The 25,024-nt window shown below is 37.8% G+C and overlaps 1 protein-coding gene across 1 annotated transcript; it reads left to right on the top strand.

Annotated features, from left to right (window-relative positions):
* Window positions 1-1,458: 1,458 nt before the first annotated feature.
* Window positions 1,459-12,561, top strand: LOC115621841 (fatty acid synthase). The gene is made up of 10 exons (XM_030515652.1): window positions 1,459-1,735; window positions 3,908-4,425; window positions 4,493-6,310; window positions 6,369-6,792; window positions 6,868-8,148; window positions 8,206-8,818; window positions 9,815-10,089; window positions 10,148-10,497; window positions 10,559-11,654; window positions 11,712-12,561. The coding sequence occupies exons 1-10, from the start codon at window positions 1,586-1,588 to the stop codon at window positions 12,384-12,386; spliced, it is 7,200 nt and encodes a 2,399-aa protein (XP_030371512.1). The 5' UTR covers window positions 1,459-1,585; the 3' UTR covers window positions 12,387-12,561.
* Window positions 12,562-25,024: the final 12,463 nt, after the last annotated feature.

Below are 25,024 nucleotides of genomic sequence, written 5' to 3' on the forward strand. Positions count from 1 at the left end.
CCTATAGCCGAAGGGTATAAAGGGCATATGAGGTTTTGGGTTAGGTATGTAACAGGAAAAAGAAAGCATCTTCAACCCCATAAAGTATATACGTATATTCTGTCCGTCTCTTTCGATGAAGCCTAGATCTAACTTGGTATGTACATATGAAGGCTTTCCTAGATTATTAGATTTTTTTTGGTTTCCCCCTATCCCCGCTACAGACTCTGTAGTACAGAGTTACATTAATACTCTGTTCCAATAAACAAAACATTGCGTACGTAAATTATACATATGTAAGAGTATGTGTGCCTCTACCACTAATTAAATTTCATTCAAATCAGTTAATTCTAAGAAAAATGCGAATGTGCGAATGTGATCAGGGTGACAAGCCGAGTCAATATAGTCGTGTTCGTCTGTATGAGGATCTCAGAAGGTTGGAGAGCTAGAATTACCAAACTTGGTATCCAGGTTCCTCTGAGCACTGGAATTCTTGGAATTTTGAACTCAAATTTGGCATATATGTACATCCAGTTTGTGGTTCTTTGTCCGTATGCTAAGTTTCATCAAGAGTATATTAGGTCAATTTTATAGCCATAAACATAATCTCTGCCGAAGCTCTGCCCGCACCTCTGCCCACATCTCTGCCCGCACAGTTGTTGTTGTTGTTGCTTTGGTTCAATATTTGTGCTGTGTATAAACACGCAGAGACACGATTCTGATGTAAATGTATGCTGTTCAAACTGTACATGAACTTGTCTCCACTTTTGTATATACATACATAAATATTAATTTTTGTTTTTTTAATTTCTTACTTTTGGTGGGAGGTACAGGGTATTTAAGAGTTGAGTTCGCTCGACTAAAGCATTCCTTTCTTGTTTTGGTACAGGATATCACATTGTAGAGCTGTAGCGTTCCATCTTGTTTTTATACTCTGTACATGAAATGTACAAGAGTATATTAGGTTTGCGTATATATATTCTTGATCAGCATGACTAGACGAGTCGATCTAGATCTCTGAGACTATAAGAGCTAGAGATACCAAATTTTGCACAGTAATGCCTTATGTGTGTACGCAATACGAGTTTGTTTAGTTGTTGCTGGAACGGTTTCAACATTCAAGTGTAATATCAAAATAATTTTTCAATTGATAAAATATTTGAGGAATTTCCTATATCAAATAAAGCAAGCACGACGAATATTTGTACGCCTATTCAAAAATAAAGCTATATACGATTTTTAATTTCGCTCAGCCCTTAAGTTGTAATGCGTGGCAAAGTCGAAGACAATTTATGCAATTAATCGACTTAAATTACCTCGGAATGTTTGTGGTCAAAGTATTTACCATTTTGATTTCGTGAAGAATCCGTAATTAAGTAAAACATTGACTTAGCGCTTGTATATAAAAGCAACTTTATATGAATTTATAGGTTTAATTGCAGTTTGTTTTGCAATTCGGTTACACCAGCTCTTTGGGGCTCCGTCACAAATAACAGCCTGAAGCTACATAGTGAAAATTGTGATCTATTTAAAATAGTGCTACGGTAGAAGAAAAATATACTCCCAAAGACAATAAACATAAATCAGAAGCTTAAAAGTGCTTACAATGGCTGCAGAAATCGTGTTTAAAAAAAATCAGAAGTATTCTAGATCGCGTCCTGAAACTGACGGTGATGATATTGTAATTTCTGGAATGGCAGGAAAGTTTCCGAACTCAAGAAATATTGCAGAATATGAATACAATCTTTATAACAAGGTTTGTACATTTCCCACTTTCATTATTTATTTAAATTATAAGTTTTTCAATTAACCTTACGGTTGTTGTTCTTAAAAATAACATAATGGCGTGCCTTTGAATGCCTCAAGACCCGAAGTAATATTAAAAAAATGTATTTGTTCGATTATACATTGGATATTTAAACTCACGTAAAGGTTGCACATTTTCATAGAAATTGTGTCTATGTAAGTCTTTGCGTGTCCGTGTGTATGTAATACAGAGCTGAGCCAAAGCAGCAGCAACAACAACAGGTGGGCGCTGAGCTTGGCAGAGACTACATTTATGGCTATAGCTGCCTTTTAAATTGACCAATTATGATGAAACTTGGCACGGATACATAATCACTAACTGTAATAATCAAAATTTAAGTTAAAAATTCCAAGAGTTATGAAATTATGAAAAATCGCTAATTGCGTGGGAGAGGGGGAGGAAGGAAAATTCCGAAATACACATTTTCTGCGTAATTCACGTAAGGCATTTTGGACTACAATTTTATGTCTCTAGCTCTTGTAGTCTCCCAAATATAGGTGATTATAGACGTAATGTGTATATCAGGGGTGCCAGAGAAATCTCTGGAGGTTTCGCCTACAGTTGCTTTTGAAAAGTCTCAAAAAATACATCAGTGCCACAGAACTTCGAAAGATTTCATTTTTTCGAACTTCCCCTCCAAGCTGTCAGCAACAGCTGCCTGTCGTAATCAAAACTCCTGGCAAAGCAGACTAGGCTTGAAAATTCAAAAGTGATTTCTGTGGCACCGTGAATTGGTTTTGAGGCCAAGCTTGGGCGGAAGACATTTCTGTGCACCCCTGTACTTATATACAGTTTTAAAAACAAGAGAGAACGCTACAGTCGAGCAAGCCCGACAGTGAAATACCCTGTACCCAGGTAAACTTCCGACACTGAGGTATATGCGCCCATAACAGACCCAAAAAGAGGAAGAAGAAGAGCAAACTTGTTGCTGCAGTTTGGTAGGATTGTACTGGAGAGAATTTTTTTCGGTAAAATTCCAAAAAATAAAATAATCTCGTCCTTTCTCGGACCTAGGAGAATCTGGATACCAACTTTGGTAATTCTCGCTTTTATAGTTTCTGAGATCCTTTCGTTCATCCAGACGGACGGACGGACATGTCTAGATCGATTTCTCTCGTCATGCTGATTCAGAATATATATACTTATGGGGTCGGAGATGCTTCCTTCTGCATGTTACATACTTTACATACAAACCTAATATACCCTTTTTACCCTTTTACCCTTTTTACTCTGTACCCAACAGGGTATAAAAACCACGATCAAATGATTAACAATCTAAAATGTATATTACAAAATAGTTATACTTATTTGAAACAAGAATTGCGTCAATTATATATTTTTAATAAAACTTTCGTTTAATTCGGCAAAATGTGATGTTTAAAAAATGTAATTTTCTTTTTGAGCCAAGGGGGCATCTCTATTGCTTGCAGCATGCGTGTGAACGCTAGTGTTTATAGCCTGTACCCAAAGGGTAAATGGCTATATTAGTTTTGTGCGAATGTATGTAACACACAGAAGGACGAGTGGCAGACAAAGTATGCATATATATTATTGATCAGGATGACAAGTCGAGTCGATATAGCCATGTCCGTCTGTCCGCCCGTCTGTATGAGCGCAACGATCTCAGTAAGTACAATAGCTAGGATAACCAAACTTGGCATTCACGTTACCCTAACCCCTAGGCAGATCGAGTTTGTGTTTTTTCCCACTCCCCCGCAATTCGTGTTTCCGTAACTCCCGTTAGGAATTTTGTAAGCCATGTTTCATTACAATAGGTTGATTAAGACGAAAGTTATAGCCATAAATATTAACTCTGCTGAGGCTCTGCCCGCAGAAAAAATGGCTTTGTTAGTGGCAAAACAAACGAGATTTGAAAGATTTGAAAAAAGGACCCGAGAATTGGTTTTGAAGCGCAACTTGGGCGGAAGAGATTTCTGTGGCACCCCTAATACTCTTGTACTTTTTAGGTACAGAGTCTAAGGAGTGGCTTTTTAACGCACATATACAACATAATTTACAATCGGATAACAAGACACAATAATGATTAAACAAAAAGAAGTATTAATTTTAAATACCTTCACAAACATATGCAGCTTCTACATTAAATTATTCTTATCTTAGATCGATATGGTAGATGATGATGAGCGTCGCTGGCGCCACTTTAATCCTGAAATTCCAAAACGGTCGGGCAAGATTAGTGAGCTCGAAAAGTTTGATGCCACATTTTTTGGCGTGCACTTCAAGCAGGCTCATACAATGGATCCGCAAACTCGCATATTAATCGAGACCGCGTACGAGGCGGTAATAGATGCTGGTATCAATCCGAAGACTATCCGTGGATCTAAAACAGGCGTATATATTGGATCTTGCATATCAGAATCGGAAAAAACGTGGTTTTATGAAAAAGTATCATCTGGTGGCTTCGGTATCACAGGATGCAGTCGTGCCATGATGGCTAATAGAATATCTTACTGCTTGGGACTTGAAGGACCTTCATTTTTGCTCGATACGGCTTGTTCTAGCTCCATGTACGCATTGGACAATGCGTTCAGTGCTATTAGGAATGGTGAGATAGACGCAGCAATTATAGGAGGATCAAATTTGTTACTGCATCCTTTTGTGACGCTTCAGTTTGCTCGGTAAGTTATATACACGTACATAAATAAATTTCTTTCTCATTTAATACACTCAAATTAATTTTCTTAGACTTGGAGTTTTGGCGCCAGATGGATACTGTCGTCCTTTTGATAAAGATGCTAGCGGCTATACCCGTTCTGAAACAATAAATTGTCTATTTCTACAAAGAAAAAGAGATGCGAAACGAGTATATGCAAGTGTGATTTATTCTAAAACTAACTGTGATGGATATAAGCCAGAAGGAATAACATACCCATCAGGAAAAGTGCAAGAAAAGCTGCTTGATGAATTTTACAAGGAGATTGATATTACTCCTAATGATTTGGGCTATTTGGAGGCACATAGTACTGGAACAGTAGTAGGAGACCCAGAAGAGTGCAGAGCAATCGATAATGTTCTCTGTAGTCAACGTGAAGAACCGTTATTAGTTGGCTCGGTGAAATCAAATGTCGGCCATTCCGAAGCGGCATCAGGCATATGTTCCTTAGTCAAGGCGTGTTTTGCTTTTGAGACGGGTTTGATACCACCAAATATTCATTTTACTGAGGCCAAGTCCGTAATTACTGCCCTTGCGGAAAAGCGGTTGATTGTTGTTGACAATACTATGCCACTTCCGAAGCCCTACATTGGCATCAATTCCTTTGGATTTGGAGGCGCCAACGCCCATGCAGTTTTAAAAGCACTCCCTAAGCCAAAAATAAATTTTGGTCTCCCCGAGGACGACGTGCCTCGAATTTTAGCCTGGGCGGGTAGAACAGAAGATGCCGTTAACGAGATTTTTAATGCCATAGAAAAGAGACCATTGGATGCGGAGTTTATTGGATTGTTACAAAACATACAGGAAGATGAAGTCTCAGGCATGGTGTTCCGTGGCTATGCGGTTTTCGAAAACTGTGGTGTGGAGCCAACAAAAGCATTAGTCAAGGATATTCAGCATTACACTGGGCTTAAGCGACCTGTTGCTTGGGTTTACAGTGGAATGGGATCCCAATGGAGTACTATGGGAGCCTCTCTTATGATTATACCCCGTTTCCGAGAATCTATCGAACTATGCCATAAGACACTAATTCCAAAAGGGATCGATTTGATTCATATAATCACATCAAACGATCCCATAATATATGAGAATATACTGCATTCGTTTGTTGGTATAGCAGCAGTGCAAATCGCCTTAACGGACGTCTTACGATCGCTTAGTCTTGAACCTGATTACATTATTGGCCATTCAGTTGGTGAATTGGGCTGCGGCTATGCAGACGGTGGCTTTACAGCTGAGCAAATGATTCTTGCAGCTTATTACCGAGGACGAGTTAGTGTAGATCTCGAGAAAATAAGGGGTTCTATGGCAGCAGTCGGTATTGGGTACAAACAAATAATACACATTCTGCCTAAAACAATTGAAGTGGCTTGCCATAACGGGTCAGATTCGTGCACTATTTCTGGTCCTGAGGAAGAAGTTGCGAAATTTGTTTCTGATCTAAAAGCAAAAAATATCTTTGCAAAAGAAGTACCTTGTTCTAACATTGCATATCACTCAAGGTACATCGCCCAAATGGGCCCACATTTGCTCAAGTACATGAAAGAGATCATACCAGATTCTAAACTAAGGACATCGAAGTGGCTCAGTACAAGTGTTCCCAAAAAAGATTGGGACCTGCCTGGCAGTAAACTTTGTTCGGCTGAATACCATACTAACAATATGTTGAGCAGTGTTCTTTTTGAGGAAACATTCCCATTGATTCCCAAAAATGCGCTAATTATTGAAATAGCACCTCATGGACTACTAGGTGCTATCTTAAAACGATCGGCGCCAGATGGTATTTATGTTCCCCTAACACAACGCGGAAATAAAAATAATGCCATTTTTTTTATGGGCGCACTTGGAAAGTTAGTTTTAAATTACTATAAAGTTTTGGATTAGTTTTAATGCTTTGTATATTTGCAGACTATACCAGAATGGAGTTATGGTTCCAATGTCTAAGTTGTACCCTAAAGTAAGCTTTCCAGTGTCACGCGGCACTCCCAGTATTAGCTCATTGATACGTTGGGATCACAGCGAAGATTGGTTTGTAACTAAATATGAAAATATGAAAACTAAGTCCAGTGGAGAGCGCGTGTTTTCTGTAAACTTAGCCAGCGATAATGAGGAATTTATGAGTGGCCATATAATAGATGGTAAAATCTTGGTACCAGCAACATGTTATTTGCAATATGTTTGGGAAACATTCTCACTTATGTATCATGGACCGAGTTACATGGATGTACCTGTAGAATTCGAAGACGTACGATTTTTGAGAGCTACAAATATGTCGGCAAATAGCGAAGTTGAACTGAATGTAATGATTCATTATGGTACTGGACATTTTGAGGTAAAGTGATAATACAAGTGCATTGGAAAATATCAATAAATTCTTTTTTTGATATAACTTTAATATTTGCATCAGATTACTGAGTCCGGCAGTCTTGTGGTCACAGGACAAATTAGAGAAATTGAAAATCCTACCATTCCCAAAGCTTACAGCTTTCAGAAAGAAAGTCAATTTCCTATGGTATCAAAAACGGGTTTCTACAAGGAGTTAAAGCTACGAGGCTATCACTACAATGGTGCATTTCGTGCGGTACATAAGGCCCGCTCAGATGGACTCTATGGAAAAGTGGAATGGAATTACAACTGGGTGACATTTATGGATGCAATGCTGCAGATTCATATTTTAGGTACAGACTCCCGTTCCTTACTGCTGCCAACTAAAATACGAAAGCTCCGAATAAACGGTGTCCACCACTTCAACTTAATGGCCGAAATGGATCCGGAAAATCGCGTTTTTGACGTGTATGTAGATCACAAGTACGATCGTATTATTGCCGGGGGTATTGAGCTTATCGGGCTTCACGCCAGTCCGGTGCAAAGGCGTAGACCGCCCGGTGTCCCTGTATTGGAGAAAAATGAGTTTGTCCCCTACTTACCAAAACAAGTTTTTGGACTGTCGGATGCAGTACGTATTTGTGTGCAGCATTCGCTCGAAAATACTCCGACGCTAAAAATGAAGATAATAGAAGTGGATACGGAAGGAAGAGACACAATATTGAGCCACTTCATAGATGCTATTGAAGACCTACCGGTAGTTACTGCGGACTACATGCTGCTAACGGATAGAGAATTGGGAGATATTCCTGGCGTTCATACCGAAAATGGCAAACTATCGACTCAGTCTAATTGTCATTTCGTCATAGTAAGCGGACTTTTTGAAGGATTTAATGGAGAGGATGTTATAACCGCACACAAAGTACTCACTGACAGCGGTTACCTTCTCGTCAGAGAAAGGAATTGTTTAAACATGAATGCCTTGAAAATACCAGAGAAGTTTCGATTAATTTCTGCCATTCCGCTGGAAAATAACGAAGATGTTATTATACTCTTGCAGAAAGTATCGAAATATATAAACGTAGAACCTGTTTTGGTTGAAGTGTCTGAAAACGACAACAATTTTGAATGGATAGTTCAGGTACAATCAGCCATGTCCACAAAAACACCAGTGGTAATATTTGCATTCAATGAAAAATTAAGTGGTATATTAGGCCTGGTTAATTGTTTGCGGAAAGAGCCTGATGGTAACTTGATTTCTTGTTTCTATATTAATGATGAAAATGCACCGAAATTTAGCCTATCTGATCCGTTTTACTTAGATCAATACACTCTTGGGCTGGCAATCAACATTTATCATAATGTAGGTACATGATTGAGGTCTGACATATTAAATACTAATCCAATATACTTTTTTCAGGGATCTTGGGGCAGTTTTAGGCATTTAAAATTGCCAATCGTAGATGAATTAAAGCCCAGGTTGAATCACATTTATGGCAACGTAGTACTACGAGGAGATTTATCCTCACTTCGTTGGTTTGAAGGGCCACTTTATCCAGATGATTGCTTGATTAAGGTGGCATACTCTTCATTGAACTTTAGGGACGTGATGCTTGCCACAGGGCGCTTGGCTGTAGAGCTATATGGTTCTACTAGGATGGATCAAAGTTGTGTACTTGGCTTTGAGTATTCTGGCATCCATACGAGAACGGGAAAGCGTATCATGAGCATGGTTGTTAAAGGTGGAGTGGCCTCTTATGTGGAGAAACCATCCAAGCTTATATGGGAAATTCCTGATAACTGGACTTTAAAAGAAGCAGCCACAGTTCCAGTGGTTTATATAACAGTATATTACGCGTTCTTTATGGCAACAGACATCCGGAAAGGTAAAACAATACTTATTCACGCTGGCACTGGAGGCATCGGTCTGGCAGCAATTCGCGTAGCATTGGCCTATAATTTAGAGGTATTCACAACCTGCAGCACGACAAAAAAAAAACAATTCCTATTGGAGACCTTCCCACAACTTAAAGGTAAAGAAAATGAATGACGCAGTATATTATATAAGATACATTCGTCTATCCCGAAGCTATATACTTTTATAAAAAAAAAACTATTTTTCATACTGGACATGAATCACTATACATTAAATATACAAGAGTATATTAGGTTTGCGCGAGCAAAAAAATGTAACAGGCAGAAGGAGGCGTGGCAGACCCCACAAAGTATACATATTGTTGATCAGCATGACAAGACGAGTCGATCTGTCTGTCCGTTTGTCTGTCCGTATGAACACCTGGATCTCAGAGACTATAAGAGCTAGAGACACTAAATTTTGCACAAAAATGCCTTATGTGTGTACGCTGTGCAAGTTTGCTTTATTTACCCGATTTTCCATTCGTATAATCGCCTATATCTCGGAGACTATAAGAACTAGGGACACCAAAGTCCAAGATGCCTCTTATGAATACGCAGAAAATATGTATTTTGGAATTTCCCTCCCTCCCCCTCTCCACCGCAAATCGTAATTTTCTCTAACTCCCGTAATTCTTGGAATTTCGAATGTGGCAAATACCCCCAGTTAGTGATTATGTGTCCGTATGCCAAGTTTCACTATGATAGATCGATTTAGCAGCCATAAATATATTTGCTGCCCAAGCGCTGCCCGCAGCTGTTGTTGATGCTGGTGCTTTGGTTGACTGCAAACATGTTCACACAGACACGCATAGACGCACATAGGCATACATACACTCACATAGATGCAATTGCTTTGTAAATGTGCAATTATACACCCTTTACGTGAGTTCGAATACCGAGAAAGGTAAAATCGATCAACATTTTTTTAAAATTTTATTATTTTTTTTAAATTTCTATAATTATTCTAAACATATGTAAGAGTATTTCAAAGTCGGGACACCCGACTTTAGCTTTTTTACTTGTTATAACAGATATACATGTATGTACTGATTTCACATGGTCTGACTCTACACTTAGTATTATTATTATTATTACTTCTGTGCTATTGACAGAATCTCACATTGGAAATTCGCGAGACACATCATTTGAGTTGATGATCCAGCGGGAAACTGATGGCAAAGGTGTCGATTTTGTACTTAATTCCTTATCAGAGGACAAGTTGCTGGCTTCAATCCGTTGCCTGGGGCAATCAGGACATTTCTTAGAAATCGGTAAATTCGATATGGCTAACGATAGCAAACTTCCTATGGGCTGCTTCCTTAAAGAGCTCACTTTTCACGCTGTACTCGCTGATACCTTACTCGTTGCGTCCGACGAGGAGATCTGGGTAATTGCTTGTTATATTGGATCATTGATCTAGGACAACTAATCAAAATATCTTACAGCACTTAAAAAAATTAATTGATACGGATATTGCCAGCGGCATTATTCAGCCACTGCCTGTAACTGAATTCCCTGCACATGAGATAGAGCAGGCATTCAGATATCTAATTGGTGGCAAGCACATTGGCAAAGTAGTTATTCAAGTGCGCGATTATCCAGATGCGCCAGAAACACTTCCTGTGCGAGTTTTAAAGCAAGTGTATTTTAAGCCGCATCTCAGTTATATAATACCAGGCGGACTTGGTGGGTTCGGAATGGAACTCGCAGACTGGATGGCCATGCGTGGTGCGCGCAAGTTAGTGCTTAGTTCTAGTCGCGGTATTACTAAGGACTATCAATCTTACAGAATCGCGTATGTATATATATATATTGATTGAATTTACTGAAATTACTAAATTTTTGATTTACTACAGACTTTGGAAGACCTATGGCTGCGAAATTTTAGTTAGTACTGCAAATATATCCACGTTGGAAGGCTGTCGTACCTTATTGCTAGATGCGGCCAAGCTAGGCCCCGTTGGTGGCATATTCAATCTAGCAGTTGTATTGCGCGATGCCATATTTGCTAACCAAACTCCAAATCAGTTTATAGAAAGTTTCGCTCCCAAGGCTGTGGCAACTAAACTACTTGATACCCTCTCCCGCACATATTGTCCCCATTTGGAGCATTTTGTTGTGTTCTCCAGTGTCTCCTGCGGCCGTGGAAACGCAGGTCAATCAAATTATGGCATGGCCAATTCGATTATGGAGCGAGTTATTGAAAGCCGTGCTATAGCCGGCTTACCAGCTAAGGCTATTCAGTGGGGAGCTGTGGGCGAAGTCGGACTTGTTGCAGATCTGGCAGAAGAGAAAATCGATATGGAAATTGGTGGAACATTGCAACAAAGAATATCGTCTTGTCTACAAGAGCTTGATACATTGCTGACTGTTGAAGCACCAATTGTAGCTAGTATGGTAGTTGCTGAGAAACGGCTTGGACGCTCGGGAAATGAGAGCATAATTGACGCGGTAATGAATATCATGGGCATACGGGACCTGAAAACAGTATCTTTGGGAACAACTCTGTCCGAGATGGGCATGGACTCACTAATGGCTGTAGAAATTAAGCAGACTCTCGAACGAGACCATGAGCTATCTTTGACACCACAAGATCTGCGCTCTCTTACATTCCAAAAGCTGCAAGAATTTTCCGAAGCCAGGGAGAAAGAAAGCACTGATGCAGTCAAAATGATATTTGCTTCCGAGAGTAAGCTGCTTGGTATGGACCTTTTACTACGAAACTTGGGTGACGAAGCAAACTGTAATGAAGTAATGGTTGCGCTTAAAACATTGGCACCTTCAGCAAAACAAAGTGTTTCACCAAATATAATAATTCCCGGATTGGAGGGTACGGCTGGAGAAGCATGGTATAATATTGGAAAAGCTTTACATAGTAGGACCAATGTATTACAGCTGCATCAATTCGCTGCGTTGGAAAGTGTAACTGATATTGCTAATAGCATATTAGAGGTAAATTAATATTATAATATTTTTTAAAAGTTACCTAATATTGTAAACCTTATGCAGAGTGTGAAGAACCTTTTGAAACCTTCTGATCCTTTTTATATAATTGGATATTCATATGGATCTTTTGTGGCTTTACAACTGGCTGCACTGCTCGAAAGCTTTGGTTTTCGGGGTCATATCATGTTAATAGACGGTGCACCCCACTTTTTGAAGAAGCTTACTAATCTTCATCTTGGTGAAAACTTTACCGACGCTGACTTGTACAACCTGCTTTTTTCAAGCATTGTCAATCAAATCTTTCCCGAGCAAACGAAAGAGTCAGCCGCTTTGATGTTCAGCAAGCTTCCTTCTCTAGAGGAGAAAATGGGTCTATTTATGCAGTTCGTCGATAAACAGCATATATATAGCAAAGACTACTCTAAAGTAATGGTAGAAGCTATGTTCCGGAGGGTTAAAATGGTTGCCAACTTTGATTTGACAAGCGTTCCGGTTTTAAAATCTCCAATTACTCTTGTCCGCCCTGCAGAAGTTTCACTTCAAGACATCGAGGAAGATTATTGTGTTTCTCAGCTAACTTCTGGAAAGGTAGTGCTCAAAGTCATCGAAGGTAATCATACCACCATGCTGGACAATCCTGTTCTGTCTCAGTTAATAAACGATTTTGATCCCGCACTCCTGGATGACAAAAACTTTGAGCAATACATTCGAGATGTTAAAGCAGTTTCAGTAGTTTAGAATTTAATTAAATGTACTAAATTAAGACAGAATCCGAGTCAATTTTTATACAAACTTGAAATAACTAGATATTTTTAAACTACTTATAAAGAACAATTTTAAAGTAAATTTAAAAATCTATGTTCGTTATTTGGCCTAAAAATGACAGCGTAAAATATAATACAAACGTATGATATAAAAACCACGTTATTATTGTTTGATTGGAACAGTGAATTTTCACTCTAAGTTGAAGATAAATTTACCAATAACAATGATATTATCATTATATGTGTATATCATATTATAGAAAAGACATTGAATTAAAATCGACGGAATAGTGAATTCTCAATAGAAGTAATTAAAAACAAGAGAGAACACTACAGTCGAGCAAGCCCGACAGTATAATACCCTGTACCCAGGTAAACTTCCGTCACTGAGTTATATGCGCCCAAAGCAGCAGCAAAAAGAGGAAGAAGAAGAGCGAACTTGTTGCTGCAGTTTGGGGGGGTTGCACTAAAGAGAATTTGTTTCGCTAATAACTTTTCTTAGAATTGTCCGAATTGAATAAAAAAAATTAAAAAAAAAAAAATTAAACAACAGTAGATAATTATATATAAATTATGTGTGCAAAGTTTGATTTAGGTAGCATTTGAAATGTGGAGGCTATTGACGAAATGAAATGTGAGCTTAAGTATCCTATCATAGTGTAAGAGAGCACTAAGAAGGGAGCTTGAATTTTGTGTTATAAATTTTATGCGATCGATTTAAAATTTGGGTAATGTAATCTTCGTAACTAAATTGACAACTTTGCATTAAGGGATTTTCAAATTTTAGAAATACTGTTCTTGCTTTACAAATGCAGGCAGAACAAACAACATAAAATGCATATCACACAGTTGGGGACAACTTAGTATGCATACACACACACATATACAAGCAGCTGTTCGTGTAGTTGCGTGCATGTCAAGAAATATTAAAAGTAATTTTTTTTGTTAAGTACATTTGGCATTATTTATTTATTATTTAAACGCATTGTGCATTTTTTAATCAAAATTATAAAATTTTTGGACCCCCTTTTGAAAACCTGCGTACCCCCTTGGCGGACTACACATACGGTTCTCTACGTACGGTTAAAACAGTAAAGAGAAACAAAACCCATGGATGCATATGTACATATGTATGTACATTGGCACGCTCCTATTCTTTCGTTCACATTTTTTTTATCATCTACTCCTTTTTATTGCACCTGCAAAATGCCAAAAATTTACAGTTACCGTCGCTAGGCAACGACTGAATAAGCGAAACTCATACATATGTATATGATTTGTTCTAATTGAACTCAATAAATTATAATATGTTATTATTTAGATATTCTGTTTATTGCATTCAAACTTCGATGTATCGATAGTATCGGTAGATTCAGCTATCGAAAGTTGTACTCTAGGAAATTGAAATGAGAAGTGTCAGTGCTTTTTGATCGTGGCTCATCGCTGCACGGCATTGACACGAGTGCCGTGTTTCATATTCCGAGATCGTGCGTGATCGTATTGACACAATAAGGCACGAAAAGATACAAATTTAATATTAGTATATACTCTTATAAAGATGCGTTATCTCTATATATATATATATATATATATCAAACAGATTGTCCTGAGTGACTGATTGATTGATGATCAACACACAACCCAAACGGTAAAAGCTAGGAAGCTGAAATTTGGAGTCAAGTGTCCTTTCATAGTATCCATCACAGTGTAGGTGCGCGCTAAGAAAGGCTTTTGGAAAATACGAAATATTTTGGCAAGAACCAAAATGTAACAGACTACTGAATAATATTTTGTCAAGAGCAGAAAATGTTCATTTGAATACCTAAAATGCCTACCTACTGGTAATTAATAAGGTGAAAATATATGGGTAGGTCATGCACACACACAAAATAAGTACAATTTGAAGTATAGTATTATATTGAGCCGGGCTAAGACGGGCAATACCTGCTAGTATTCATATATGTATGTATATATGAATATGGAAAAAACACGATTAGCGGAGGAGTGTGGGGGTGCATCAGAAAAAAAACACAAATTCATCCTTTCTCGGACTTAAGAGAAATTACCAAATTTGGTTATTCTAGCTGTATTGCGCAGAGCCGGACTGGTGCGAGGATAATAAAACGCGACAAAGTTTTGTGGATGAATGGACAACGTCGATAGCTCGACGGCTTTATTTATATATAAATTCTTATCCTAGTTCTTATGCTATCGTTTACATACTATTAGCGATTTCTTATCTTCTACGATGTGTGCGTACTTTGTCAGGTAGCTCATGTTAGCCAGCCGCAGCATGCTCATCCGGCGCGGTGGCGAGTCTGAGCTAATGATTTGTGTACCTACACATCCTTATCTATTGAGCTGGCATCTGCTAGCTACGAAAGGTTGATGTTATGTTCGGCATCTGAGGCCGAACTCATTATTATTTAAGTAAGAGAGCATATCTGAGTATCCTATCGAGTTTATATCTCTAAGAATGTGATAATCTACCATTCGTGGTCTAGACGGAGCAAATCTAGCTTATTTACGTTTATTTAGAACCTCGATAGGATTGAAAAAGCTCCCCACCTTGAAAGGACTCCCTTTCAACTAGTTAATTAATCCTTAATGTGTTTACGTTTAATTGTACATGATGATATATAATTTTTTAGTTTTTAGGATAAGCGTGGTAAGGTAAATGTTACATGGCACATCTTTTTAAATATGATTACGATCGCCACGATTAGACCAAATCCGACAATCCAGGAGGTGATACTGATACCATAAAGTGCCATTTGATGTTTATCAAGATGAATAGGGAAATCGAAGATTGTTTTGATCATTTCACTTCACCCTCTACCTGCATGTGGCTTATTTCAGGCAACTGGCTGGGCAGATTTACTGTTGGTAGAACGAAGTTGTCGTCCATTGAAGCATCTTCGTATGCCCACAAGTTGGCTTCTTCGGTATGTAGGAAGCATCCCAGTAATAAGCTGAAGGATCCCCTCACCACATAAGGTGAGGCTTGTGTCATTTTCCTTGCAATGCATTTCCGCTGTTATTTTATGTGGCAGTAAAAATATCCAGGAATTAGCCTTGTGAAGTTGACCCAATAGTTGCGAGGGTTCATCACGTCTACTTGGCAGGTAGGCGGCAGCGTGGTTTTTTTTAGTAAACGCATTAGTCGCAATTTGTAGCAGAGTTAAGGTTGTATATTGGGTGGATTCTAATGTATTTAATAACACACATACATACACCCTTCTTATTGATATGAGTTACTAAGAAGGAGTAAAATTTATTTTGGATATTATTATTTTAATGATTTTTTGTTAATTTTTAGATTTTTTTGTTATTATACTCTGTACATAAAATGTACAAGAGTATATTAGGTTTGCGGGAGCTGAAAATGTACCAGGCAGAAGGAGGCGTGGCAGACCCCACAAAGTATATATATTCTTGATCAGCATGACGAGACGAGTCGATCTAGCCCTGTCTGTCTATCTGTCTGTACGTATGAACACCTGGATCTCAGAGACTATAATAGGTAGAGACACCAAACTTTGCACAAAGATGCGTTATGTGTGTGCGCTGTGCAATTATTTCGCCCCACTTCCCCCCTATGGGGGTTTTCCCGATTTTCCATTCGTATAATCGCCTATATCTCGGAGACTATAAGACCTACGGACACCATATTTTAGTCCCACATGCCTTATGCGAATACGCAGAAAATGTGTATTTTGGAATTTCCCTCCCTTCCCCCTCTCGCCGGCAAATAGTAACTCCCGTATTTCTTGGAATTTCGAACTCGAACTTGGCAAATACCTCCAGTTAGTGATAATGAGTCCAAATGCCACGTTTCATAATGATAGGCCGATTTAACAGGAAGTATGTATATCTATATATATAAAACAGTTTGTCCTGACTGACTGACTGACTGACTGACTGACTGACTGACTGACTGATTGGCAATCAACGCACAGCCCAAACGGTAAGAGCTAGGAAGCTGAAATTTGAACACAAGATCCCTCTTATAGTGAAAGTGAGCACTAAGAAGGGGTTTCGGAAAATTCGAGCTCCAAAGGGGGAAAAACGAGCTCCAACGTTTGTATGAAAAATCTACAATTTTTATCCGATTAACTTCAAACTTAGTTTGTATACTCTCACAAAGAATACAAAAAAAACTGTATACTTGGATTTTCAATATTTTTCCTGCGGCCTGAATAATAATGATTTTCCGGTGGAAAATTCGGTAAACGAAAAGCTATGTGCAATCAACGCACAACCCAAACGGTTAGAGCTAGGAGGCTGAAAATTGGACACATGTTGTCTTCAGTGGTGTAGGTGAGCACTAAGAAGCGGTTTTGAAAAATTCGAACGCCAAAGGGGGGAAAACGGGCTCCAACGTTTGTATGAAAAATCTACAATTTTCATCCAATTAACTTCAAACTTAGTTTGTATACTCTCAAAAAGAATACAAGAAAAACTGTATACTTGGTTTTTCACCATTTTTCCTGGGGCATGAAAAAGGGGGGGTTTTCCGTGGAAAAATTGAAACACAATCAACACCCCACAGCCCAAACGGTAAAAGCTAGGAAACTGAAAGCTGGGCTCAAGTATCCTATCATGGTGTAGATGCGCACTAAGAAGGGATTTTGGAAAATTCGAGCTCCAAAGGGGGGAAAAGTAGCTCCAAAGTTTGTTTGAAAATTCTGCATACTCGGTTTTTCGAAATTTGTGTTGGAGCTTGAATTATTGGGGTTTTAATATTTATTCATTTTTTCAAATGAAAAGTTTGTGTTATAAATTTTGTCCGATCGATTTCAAATTTGGGTAATATAATCTACGTAACTAAAATTACAACTTTGCATTTAACGATTTTTAAAATATGCATTTTACAAATGCAGGCAGAACAAACAATACAAAATATCAAACAGTTGGGGACAACTAAGTATACATACACACACACATACATATATACAAGCAGCTGTTCGTGTAGTTGCGTGCAAACGGTTGAAGTAGCCAAAGCAAAATGTAAGACACTAATGTGTGAATGTTCATTTGTACAAATGTATGTACATATATACATACATACATATGTATAAAAGTACATTCGTCTTGCACTGACAGGGCAAGAAATGTTAATTAATTAAAAATTATTAACATTATAACATAAACATTTTTATGTTATTTTTTCTTTGTTTAGTACATTTGGCATAAGGGATTTTAGGACAACGGACTACAAGGGCGTACGCAGGTTGGGCAGGGGGGACATTGCTCCCCTTAGAAAGAATTTCGCATTATGAATTACACCAGCACCATATGTATTACATACGTACATACATATATACATACGTCTGTATGTATAGTATGTACATCAATAAGTATGTATGTACGTACATACATTCTTATATACATATATAGGTTTGTATGTATGCAGTGGGCCATCGAACACTGTTGTTTAATTGTAATAAATAGTGTTCTATGTTTTCAAATCAAAATTTTTAAAACAACAACAACAAGTTATTGGCTCGCAAAACTTCTTTCGTTTTGATAATTTACGGCTGTTAATTGCATACGAAAAATGCCAAAAGCTTACAGTTACCGTACACACACAAATACATTTGTATGTATGTATGTACATATGTGTACAGTGAACAATCGAATACAGTATTATAATCAATAACTCTCAAACGATGTTTTTCGATGTATTTGTATTCGACATGTATTACGATATATCAACACAAGTATCGATATTTTCGATATATCGCATTTAATTTTATTATTGGGGTTTTAATATTTATTCACTTTTTCAAATGAATAGTTTGTGTTATAAATTTTGTCCGATCGATTTCAAATTTGGGTAATATAATCAACATTATATCAGCAAATTGGCATTCAACGATTAAAATATAGCAATATGTTTTTTACTTGCCATATATCAAATATCAAATAGTTGGGGACATCGCATACACACACTCACACATACATACAACAAGCAACAGTTCGTGTCTATGTGTGCCCATGCATACATACATATGTACATGCATATGCATGTATGCCTGTATATGTATGTAGCATGTACATACAAAACAACAACAACAACTTTAAGTTGTTGGCTCGCACATCTTCATTCGTTTTGACCATTTAATGTTAATTGCAAAGGCAAAACGCCAAAAGTTTACAGTTACCGTCGCTAAGCAACGACTGCGTAAGCGATAGTAAAGCAGAAACCGAATAACGGAGCTACGCATATTCTGCTTCGCATTGCGGGCAGATGTATGTATGTATGATTTGTTCTTATTGATCTCAATAAATAATTAGATTTTATTATTTAAATATTCTGCTTATTGCATTCAAACTTCGATATTTTGATGGTATCGGTGGCTTCAACTATCGAAAGTTTTACTCTAGCAAATTGAGATGAGAATTGTCAGTGCTTTTTGATCGTGGCTCATCGCTGCACGGCATTGACACGAGTGCCGTGTTTCATATTCCGAGTTTGTGCGTGACCGTATTGACTCAATATGACACGAAAAGGCTCAAATGTGAATTTAAAATTAGGATATACCCTTATAATTATTCCCCCTTTTTTGCAAATCGTCTATCTTAAAACGTTGCGTTATCTCTATATATAAAACAGTTTGTCCTGACTAATTGGTGATCAACGCACAGCCCAAACGGTAAAAGATGAAATTTGGACTCAAGTATCCTTTCATAGTATCCATCATAGTGTAGGAGCACACTAAGAAAGGCTTTTGGAAAATTCTAGCTCCAACGGGGGGAAAACGAGCTTTAAAAAATATTAGTTATAGTGGTCATGTTCGTTGAACGAAATAGTTTGGCAAGAACAAAAATGTAACGGACTACTGAACAATTTTTTGTCAAGAACAGAAAATGTTCATTTAAATACCTTAAATGCCTTCCTACTGGTAACTTATAAGGTGAAAACATATGGGTAGCTTATGCACACACAAAATAAATACAATTGGAAACATTATATTGAGCCGGGTTAAGACGGGCAATACCTGCTAGTATGACCATATATGACCAAGCAGTGCTCGCAGCTGTTGTTGTTACTGCTTTGCTCAGGCACACGAGACATACACAGACACACACATACACGCATAATTATTCTACATATATGTACAGAGTATTTCAAAGTCGGGATACCCGACTTTAGATTCTCTACTTGTTTTTGTACACCTTTGGTTACATTATTGGCGTTTTAGTAAGGATTCCATTCTTTTTTGCAAATATAATATAGCCCATGTTCACCGTCGGTAGTGTAGCTTCCCAACAGTGAAAGAATCAATTAAATCGGTCCAGTACATTCGGAGCCTTTCCAATTCAAACAAACAAACAATCAAATCTTTCGTCTTTATATTAGTATAGATTACATTCTTATTGTTTGACTTAACAAGCTTGGATTTATACTGTTCATTTTCAAAACTATTTTGTATTTTAATTGTGTTACTTGTTTGAATTGCGGTTGTAACTACCGCATTTGACGAGTTATCCTCGTCTTCGGCAGGAAAATGACAAACATTGTGTACCGACCTTAAGGATATTCCATTGCTTGTCCTTACTTCTACCATTCTACAAAGGCCATCTTTGCCTACAATGGGCTTTGTGACCCTGCCCCTCTTCCAATGCATTTGGGTTAAATTTTCTTCCTTTAATAAGACGACGGTTCCCGGTTTTAAATTTGGCATTACTTTTTCCCACTTGTAACGCTTTTGTAATTCGGACAAATATTCGAACGACCACCGTTTCCAAAACTGTTCTTTGTTTTGTTGAACTGCCTTCCAGTGGTCTCGCAACCCTTCATAACTTTTACTGTCTACTGAGTCTACTATTATGTACAAAGACTCTCCCAATATAAAATGCCCTGGGGTTAGAACCTGAAGATCATTTGGATCTTCTGATAGCGGAGCTAATGGTGTTGAATTCAAAATCGCTTCTATTTCTATCATTAGTGTGGACATTTCTTCAAAGGTCATTGATCCTTCTACAGAACGCGTAAAATTGTTATAGCCTGTACCCAAAGGGTGAAAGGCTATACTAGTTTTGTGCGCATGTATGTAACACACAGAAGGAGGCGTGGCAGACCCCACAAATTATATATATTTTTGATCAGGATGACAAGACGAGTCGATATAGCCATGTCCGTCTGTCTGTCTGTCTGTATGAGCGCAAGGATCTCAGTAAGTACAAGAGCTAGGATAACCAAAATTGGTATCAAGGTTCCTATAAGCCCTAGGCAGAACGAGTTTGTTTATTTTTTCTGATACATCCCCCCATTCCCCCGCAATTCGTATTTTTTCTTATAACTTCCGTAATTCTCGGAATTTAAAAATCAATTTTGGTAGGTACATCCAGTTAGTACTAATGTGTCCGTGTGCCAAATTTCATCATAATAGGTCAATTCTGAAGAAAGTTATAGCCATAAGTAAAATCGCTGCTCATGCGCTGCCTGCAGCACTGCCGGCAGCGCTGCCCGCAGCTGTTGTTGTTGCTGCTTTTGTTCAACTTTGTGCTGCATACGTACACGCATATAAACACGCATAGGTACGTGATGTAAATGTATGCTGTTAAAACTGAACATAAACATGTATTCTAATTTAATTTAATTAATTCATTCTTTTTTTTTAATAATTTAATTTAAAAAACCAATTTTTTTTTTAAATTTTTTCTTTTTTGCAGAGAGTACAGGCTATTTGTGGGGTCTGCCACGCATCTTTCTGCCTAACTCCCGTAATTCTTGGAATTTCGAACTAGAATACCCCCAAATACCCCCAGTTAGTTATTATGTGTCCGTATGCCAAGTTTCACTATGATAGACCGATTTAACAAGAAGTTATAGCCATAAATATATTTGCTGCTGCAGCGCTGCCCGCGACTGTTGTTGATGCTGGTGCTTTGGTTGACTGCACACATGTTTACACAGACACGAATAGATGCGCATAGGCATACATACACTCACCCAGACGCAATTGCTATGTAAATGTGCGATTATACACCATTTACGTGAGTTCGAATACCGAGAAAGGTAAAATCGATCAAAAATTTTTTTTATTTTCTTAATTTTTTTTATTTTCTATAATTATTGAAAAATCGCTAGCTTTTTAGCGATTGCAACAAACAATATTTAACTAGTTATTAGTATTAATTGAAGACACGCGGAAATCTTTCGATTATTAATATGGCTTTTAAAGGCTTGGAAAATTGGACAAGCGAGGTTCACAGTGCCGATATTGCAAGACAAGTGTTTTGCCTGCTGCCGCTACAAGTCAGCGGGCCGGCATAAGAAAAAGAATGCACAAAGAGAGCGCCACACAGAGCGCATTAAAGGGCGCGATAGAGAGCGCAAAGAAAAGGCTTAGAAGCTAAGTAGGGTGCTCCAACTATTATTGTAAACATGTGTACAGAGTATTTCAAAGTCGGGACACCCGACTTTAGCTTTTTTACTTGTTTGTATTTGCCCCAGTCATTAAATCGTCCATGTTAAAGTAATTTTCAAATGCTTCCGCTGCCTTAGCCCATTTATTTTTTATGTTTTCTGCGGATTTTTTCAAACATTTTACTACTAAATATGGCGCTGCTTTTGTTCCATACTTTAATGTTTTCAAAGCGTATGTACTTAAAGGCATTTCCTGTTCCCATCTCCAATATATAAACTGATATTTTTGATGATCTGGCTTAATCCAAATTTATCTATACTTTTTTTTTATATCCGCTGCAATTACATACGTGTGTTTTCGGAATCGAAGTAATATGTTAAACAAATCTTCCTGCTGGAACCTGCATGGACCTGCATGCAATACGTCGTTTAATTCTATGCCATTAGACGTTTTGCATGATGCATCAAACACGACTTTCGGCTTGGTAGTAGTGCTTTCCAGCCGTAACATAGCGTGATAAGGGAGATAATATTTTGATTCTAACTTTTCCGCATTTGCAAATATCTTCGTATGCCCTCATTCTATATATTCTTTTATGAAATTTGTGTATTGCTTTTTTAGGCTTGGGTCTTTATTGAATTTTCTTTCTAATGCCGAAAAACGTCTTTTAGCTTGAAATTGAGAATCTCCTAAATTTTTCGGTGTATTTTTAAATGGCAGAGCAACAATATATCGTCCATCAGCTCCTCTTGACACATTTTCTTCGAATTCCTGTTCACATTCTAGCTCATCGTTTGATAATGTAATGTTTTCTGTAGTTTTTTCTTCTATTTCCCAAAATCTTTTATGCTGATGTTCAATGCCAACTCCAGAATAGGTAACTATTCGACCTTCTTTTGAAGGACTCTCTAACTCTATTTTACCGTCAGCAGTCCACACCAAAAGCGTTTCTCGTAAACTCAATCATCCTTTCGTTCAATTGAACCTTTCCAGATTTTTCCGTTTCATGCACCAGATGTATACCGAGAAGCATATCAATACCTTGTGGAATGTTGAACTGTGGATCCTCTAACTCTCTGGGTTGTGGAATATTTCCAATTTCAAATCTTTTCTTTGGCATATTAGATACAATTTTTATACTCTGTACATGAAATGTACAGAAGTATATTAGGTTTGCGGGAGCTGAAAATTGTAACAGGCAGAAGGAGGCGTGGCAGACCCCACAAAGTATATGTATTCTTGATCCGCATGACAAGACGAGTCGATTTAGCCCTGTCTGTCTGTCTGTCCGTCTGTCCGTCCGTCCGTCCGTCCGTATGATCACCTAGATCTCAGAGATTATAAGAGATAGAGACACCAAATTTTGCACAAAGATGCCTTATGTGTGTATTCTATACGAGTTTGTTTTATTTTTTTGATTTTCCCCCCTATGGAGGTTTTCCCGATTTTCCATTCGTAAAATCGCATATATCTCGGAGACTATAAAACCTAGGAACACCAAATTGAAGTCCCAGATGCCTTATGTGAATACGCAGAAAATGTATATTTTGGAATTTCCCTCCCTCCCCCCTCTCCCATGCAAATTGCGATTTTTTCTAACTCCCGTAATTCTTGGAATTTCGAACTAGAATACCCCCAAATACCCCCAGTTAGTTATTATGTGTCCGTATGCCAAGTTTCACTATGATAGACCGATTTAACACGAAGTTATAGCCATAAATATATTTGCTGCTGCAGCGCTGCTCAAGCGCTGCCCGCGACTGTTGTTGATGCTGGTGCTTTGGTTGACTGCACACATGTTTACACAGACACGAATAGATGCGCATAGGCATACATACACTCACCCAGACGCAATTGCTATGTAAATGTGGAATTATACACCACTAGCAGGTATTGCCCGTCTTAACCCGGCTCAACATAATGTTTCCAATTGTATTTATTTTGTGTGTGCATAACCTACCCATATGTTTTCACCTTATAAGTTACCAGTAGGAAGGCATTTAAGGTATTTAAATGAACATTTTCTGTTCTTGACAAAAAATTGTTAAGTAGTCCGTTACATTTTTGTTCTTGCCAAACTATTTCGTTAAACGAACATGACCACTATAACTAATATTTTTTAAAGCTCGTTTTCCCCCCTTTGGAGTTAGAATTTTCCAAAAGCCTTTCTTAGTGTGCTCCTACACTATGATGGATACTATGAAAGGATACTTGAGTCCAAATTTCATCTTTTACCGTTTGGGCTGTGCGTTGATCACCAATTAGTCAGGACAAACTGTTTTATATATAGAGATAATGCAACGTTTTAAGATAGACTATGTGCAAAAAAGGGGAATAATTATATGGGTATATCCTAATTTTAAATTCACATTTGAGTCTTTTCGTGCCATATTGAGTCAATACGGTCACGCACAAACTCGGAATATGAAACACGGCACTCGTGTCAATGCCGTGCAGCGATGAGCCACGATCAAAAAGCACTGACAATTCTCATCTCAATTTGCTAGAGTAAAACTTTCGATAGTTGAAGCTACCGATACCATCAAAATATCGAAGTTTGAATGCAATAAGCAGAATATTTAAATAATAAAATCTAATTATTTATTGAGATCAATAAGAACAAATCATATACATACATACATCTGCCCGCAATGCGAAGCAGAATATGCGTAGCTCCGTTATTCGGTTTCTGCTTTACTATCGCTTACGCAGTCGTTGCCTAGCGACGGTAACTGTAAACTTTTGGCGTTTTGCCTTTGCAATAAACATTAAATGGTCAAAACGAAAGAAGAAGAGCGAGCCAATGACTTGCAGTTGTTGTTTTTAGAGCATTATTTTTTTTACAATCAAACAACTGTGTTCGATTGCCCAATGTATACATTAATACGAATGCGAATGAATACATATGTATGTTTCTCTTTACTTTTTCAACCGTACGTAGAGAACCGCACACATAGACACGAACTGTTGCTTGTTGTGTGTGTGAGTGTGTGTATGTGATGTCCCCAACTATTTGATATTTGTTGTTGCTGCATAAAGTTATTAATGAAAACCCTAATGCCAAATGCACTAAACAAAGACAAAATTACTTTTAAAAATGTTATATAATTTTCAATTAATTAACATTTCTTGCTCTGTCAGTGCAAGACGAATGTACGAACATACACATGTAGATACATATGTACATACATAGATGTGCACATACATATGTATGGACATTCACACATTAGTG

Source organism: Scaptodrosophila lebanonensis, unplaced genomic scaffold (genome assembly GCF_003285725.1).
Source record: "Scaptodrosophila lebanonensis strain 11010-0011.00,11010-0021.00 unplaced genomic scaffold, SlebRS2 tig00000024-arrow-pilon, whole genome shotgun sequence".
Lineage (NCBI taxonomy): Eukaryota > Metazoa > Arthropoda > Insecta > Diptera > Drosophilidae > Scaptodrosophila > Scaptodrosophila lebanonensis.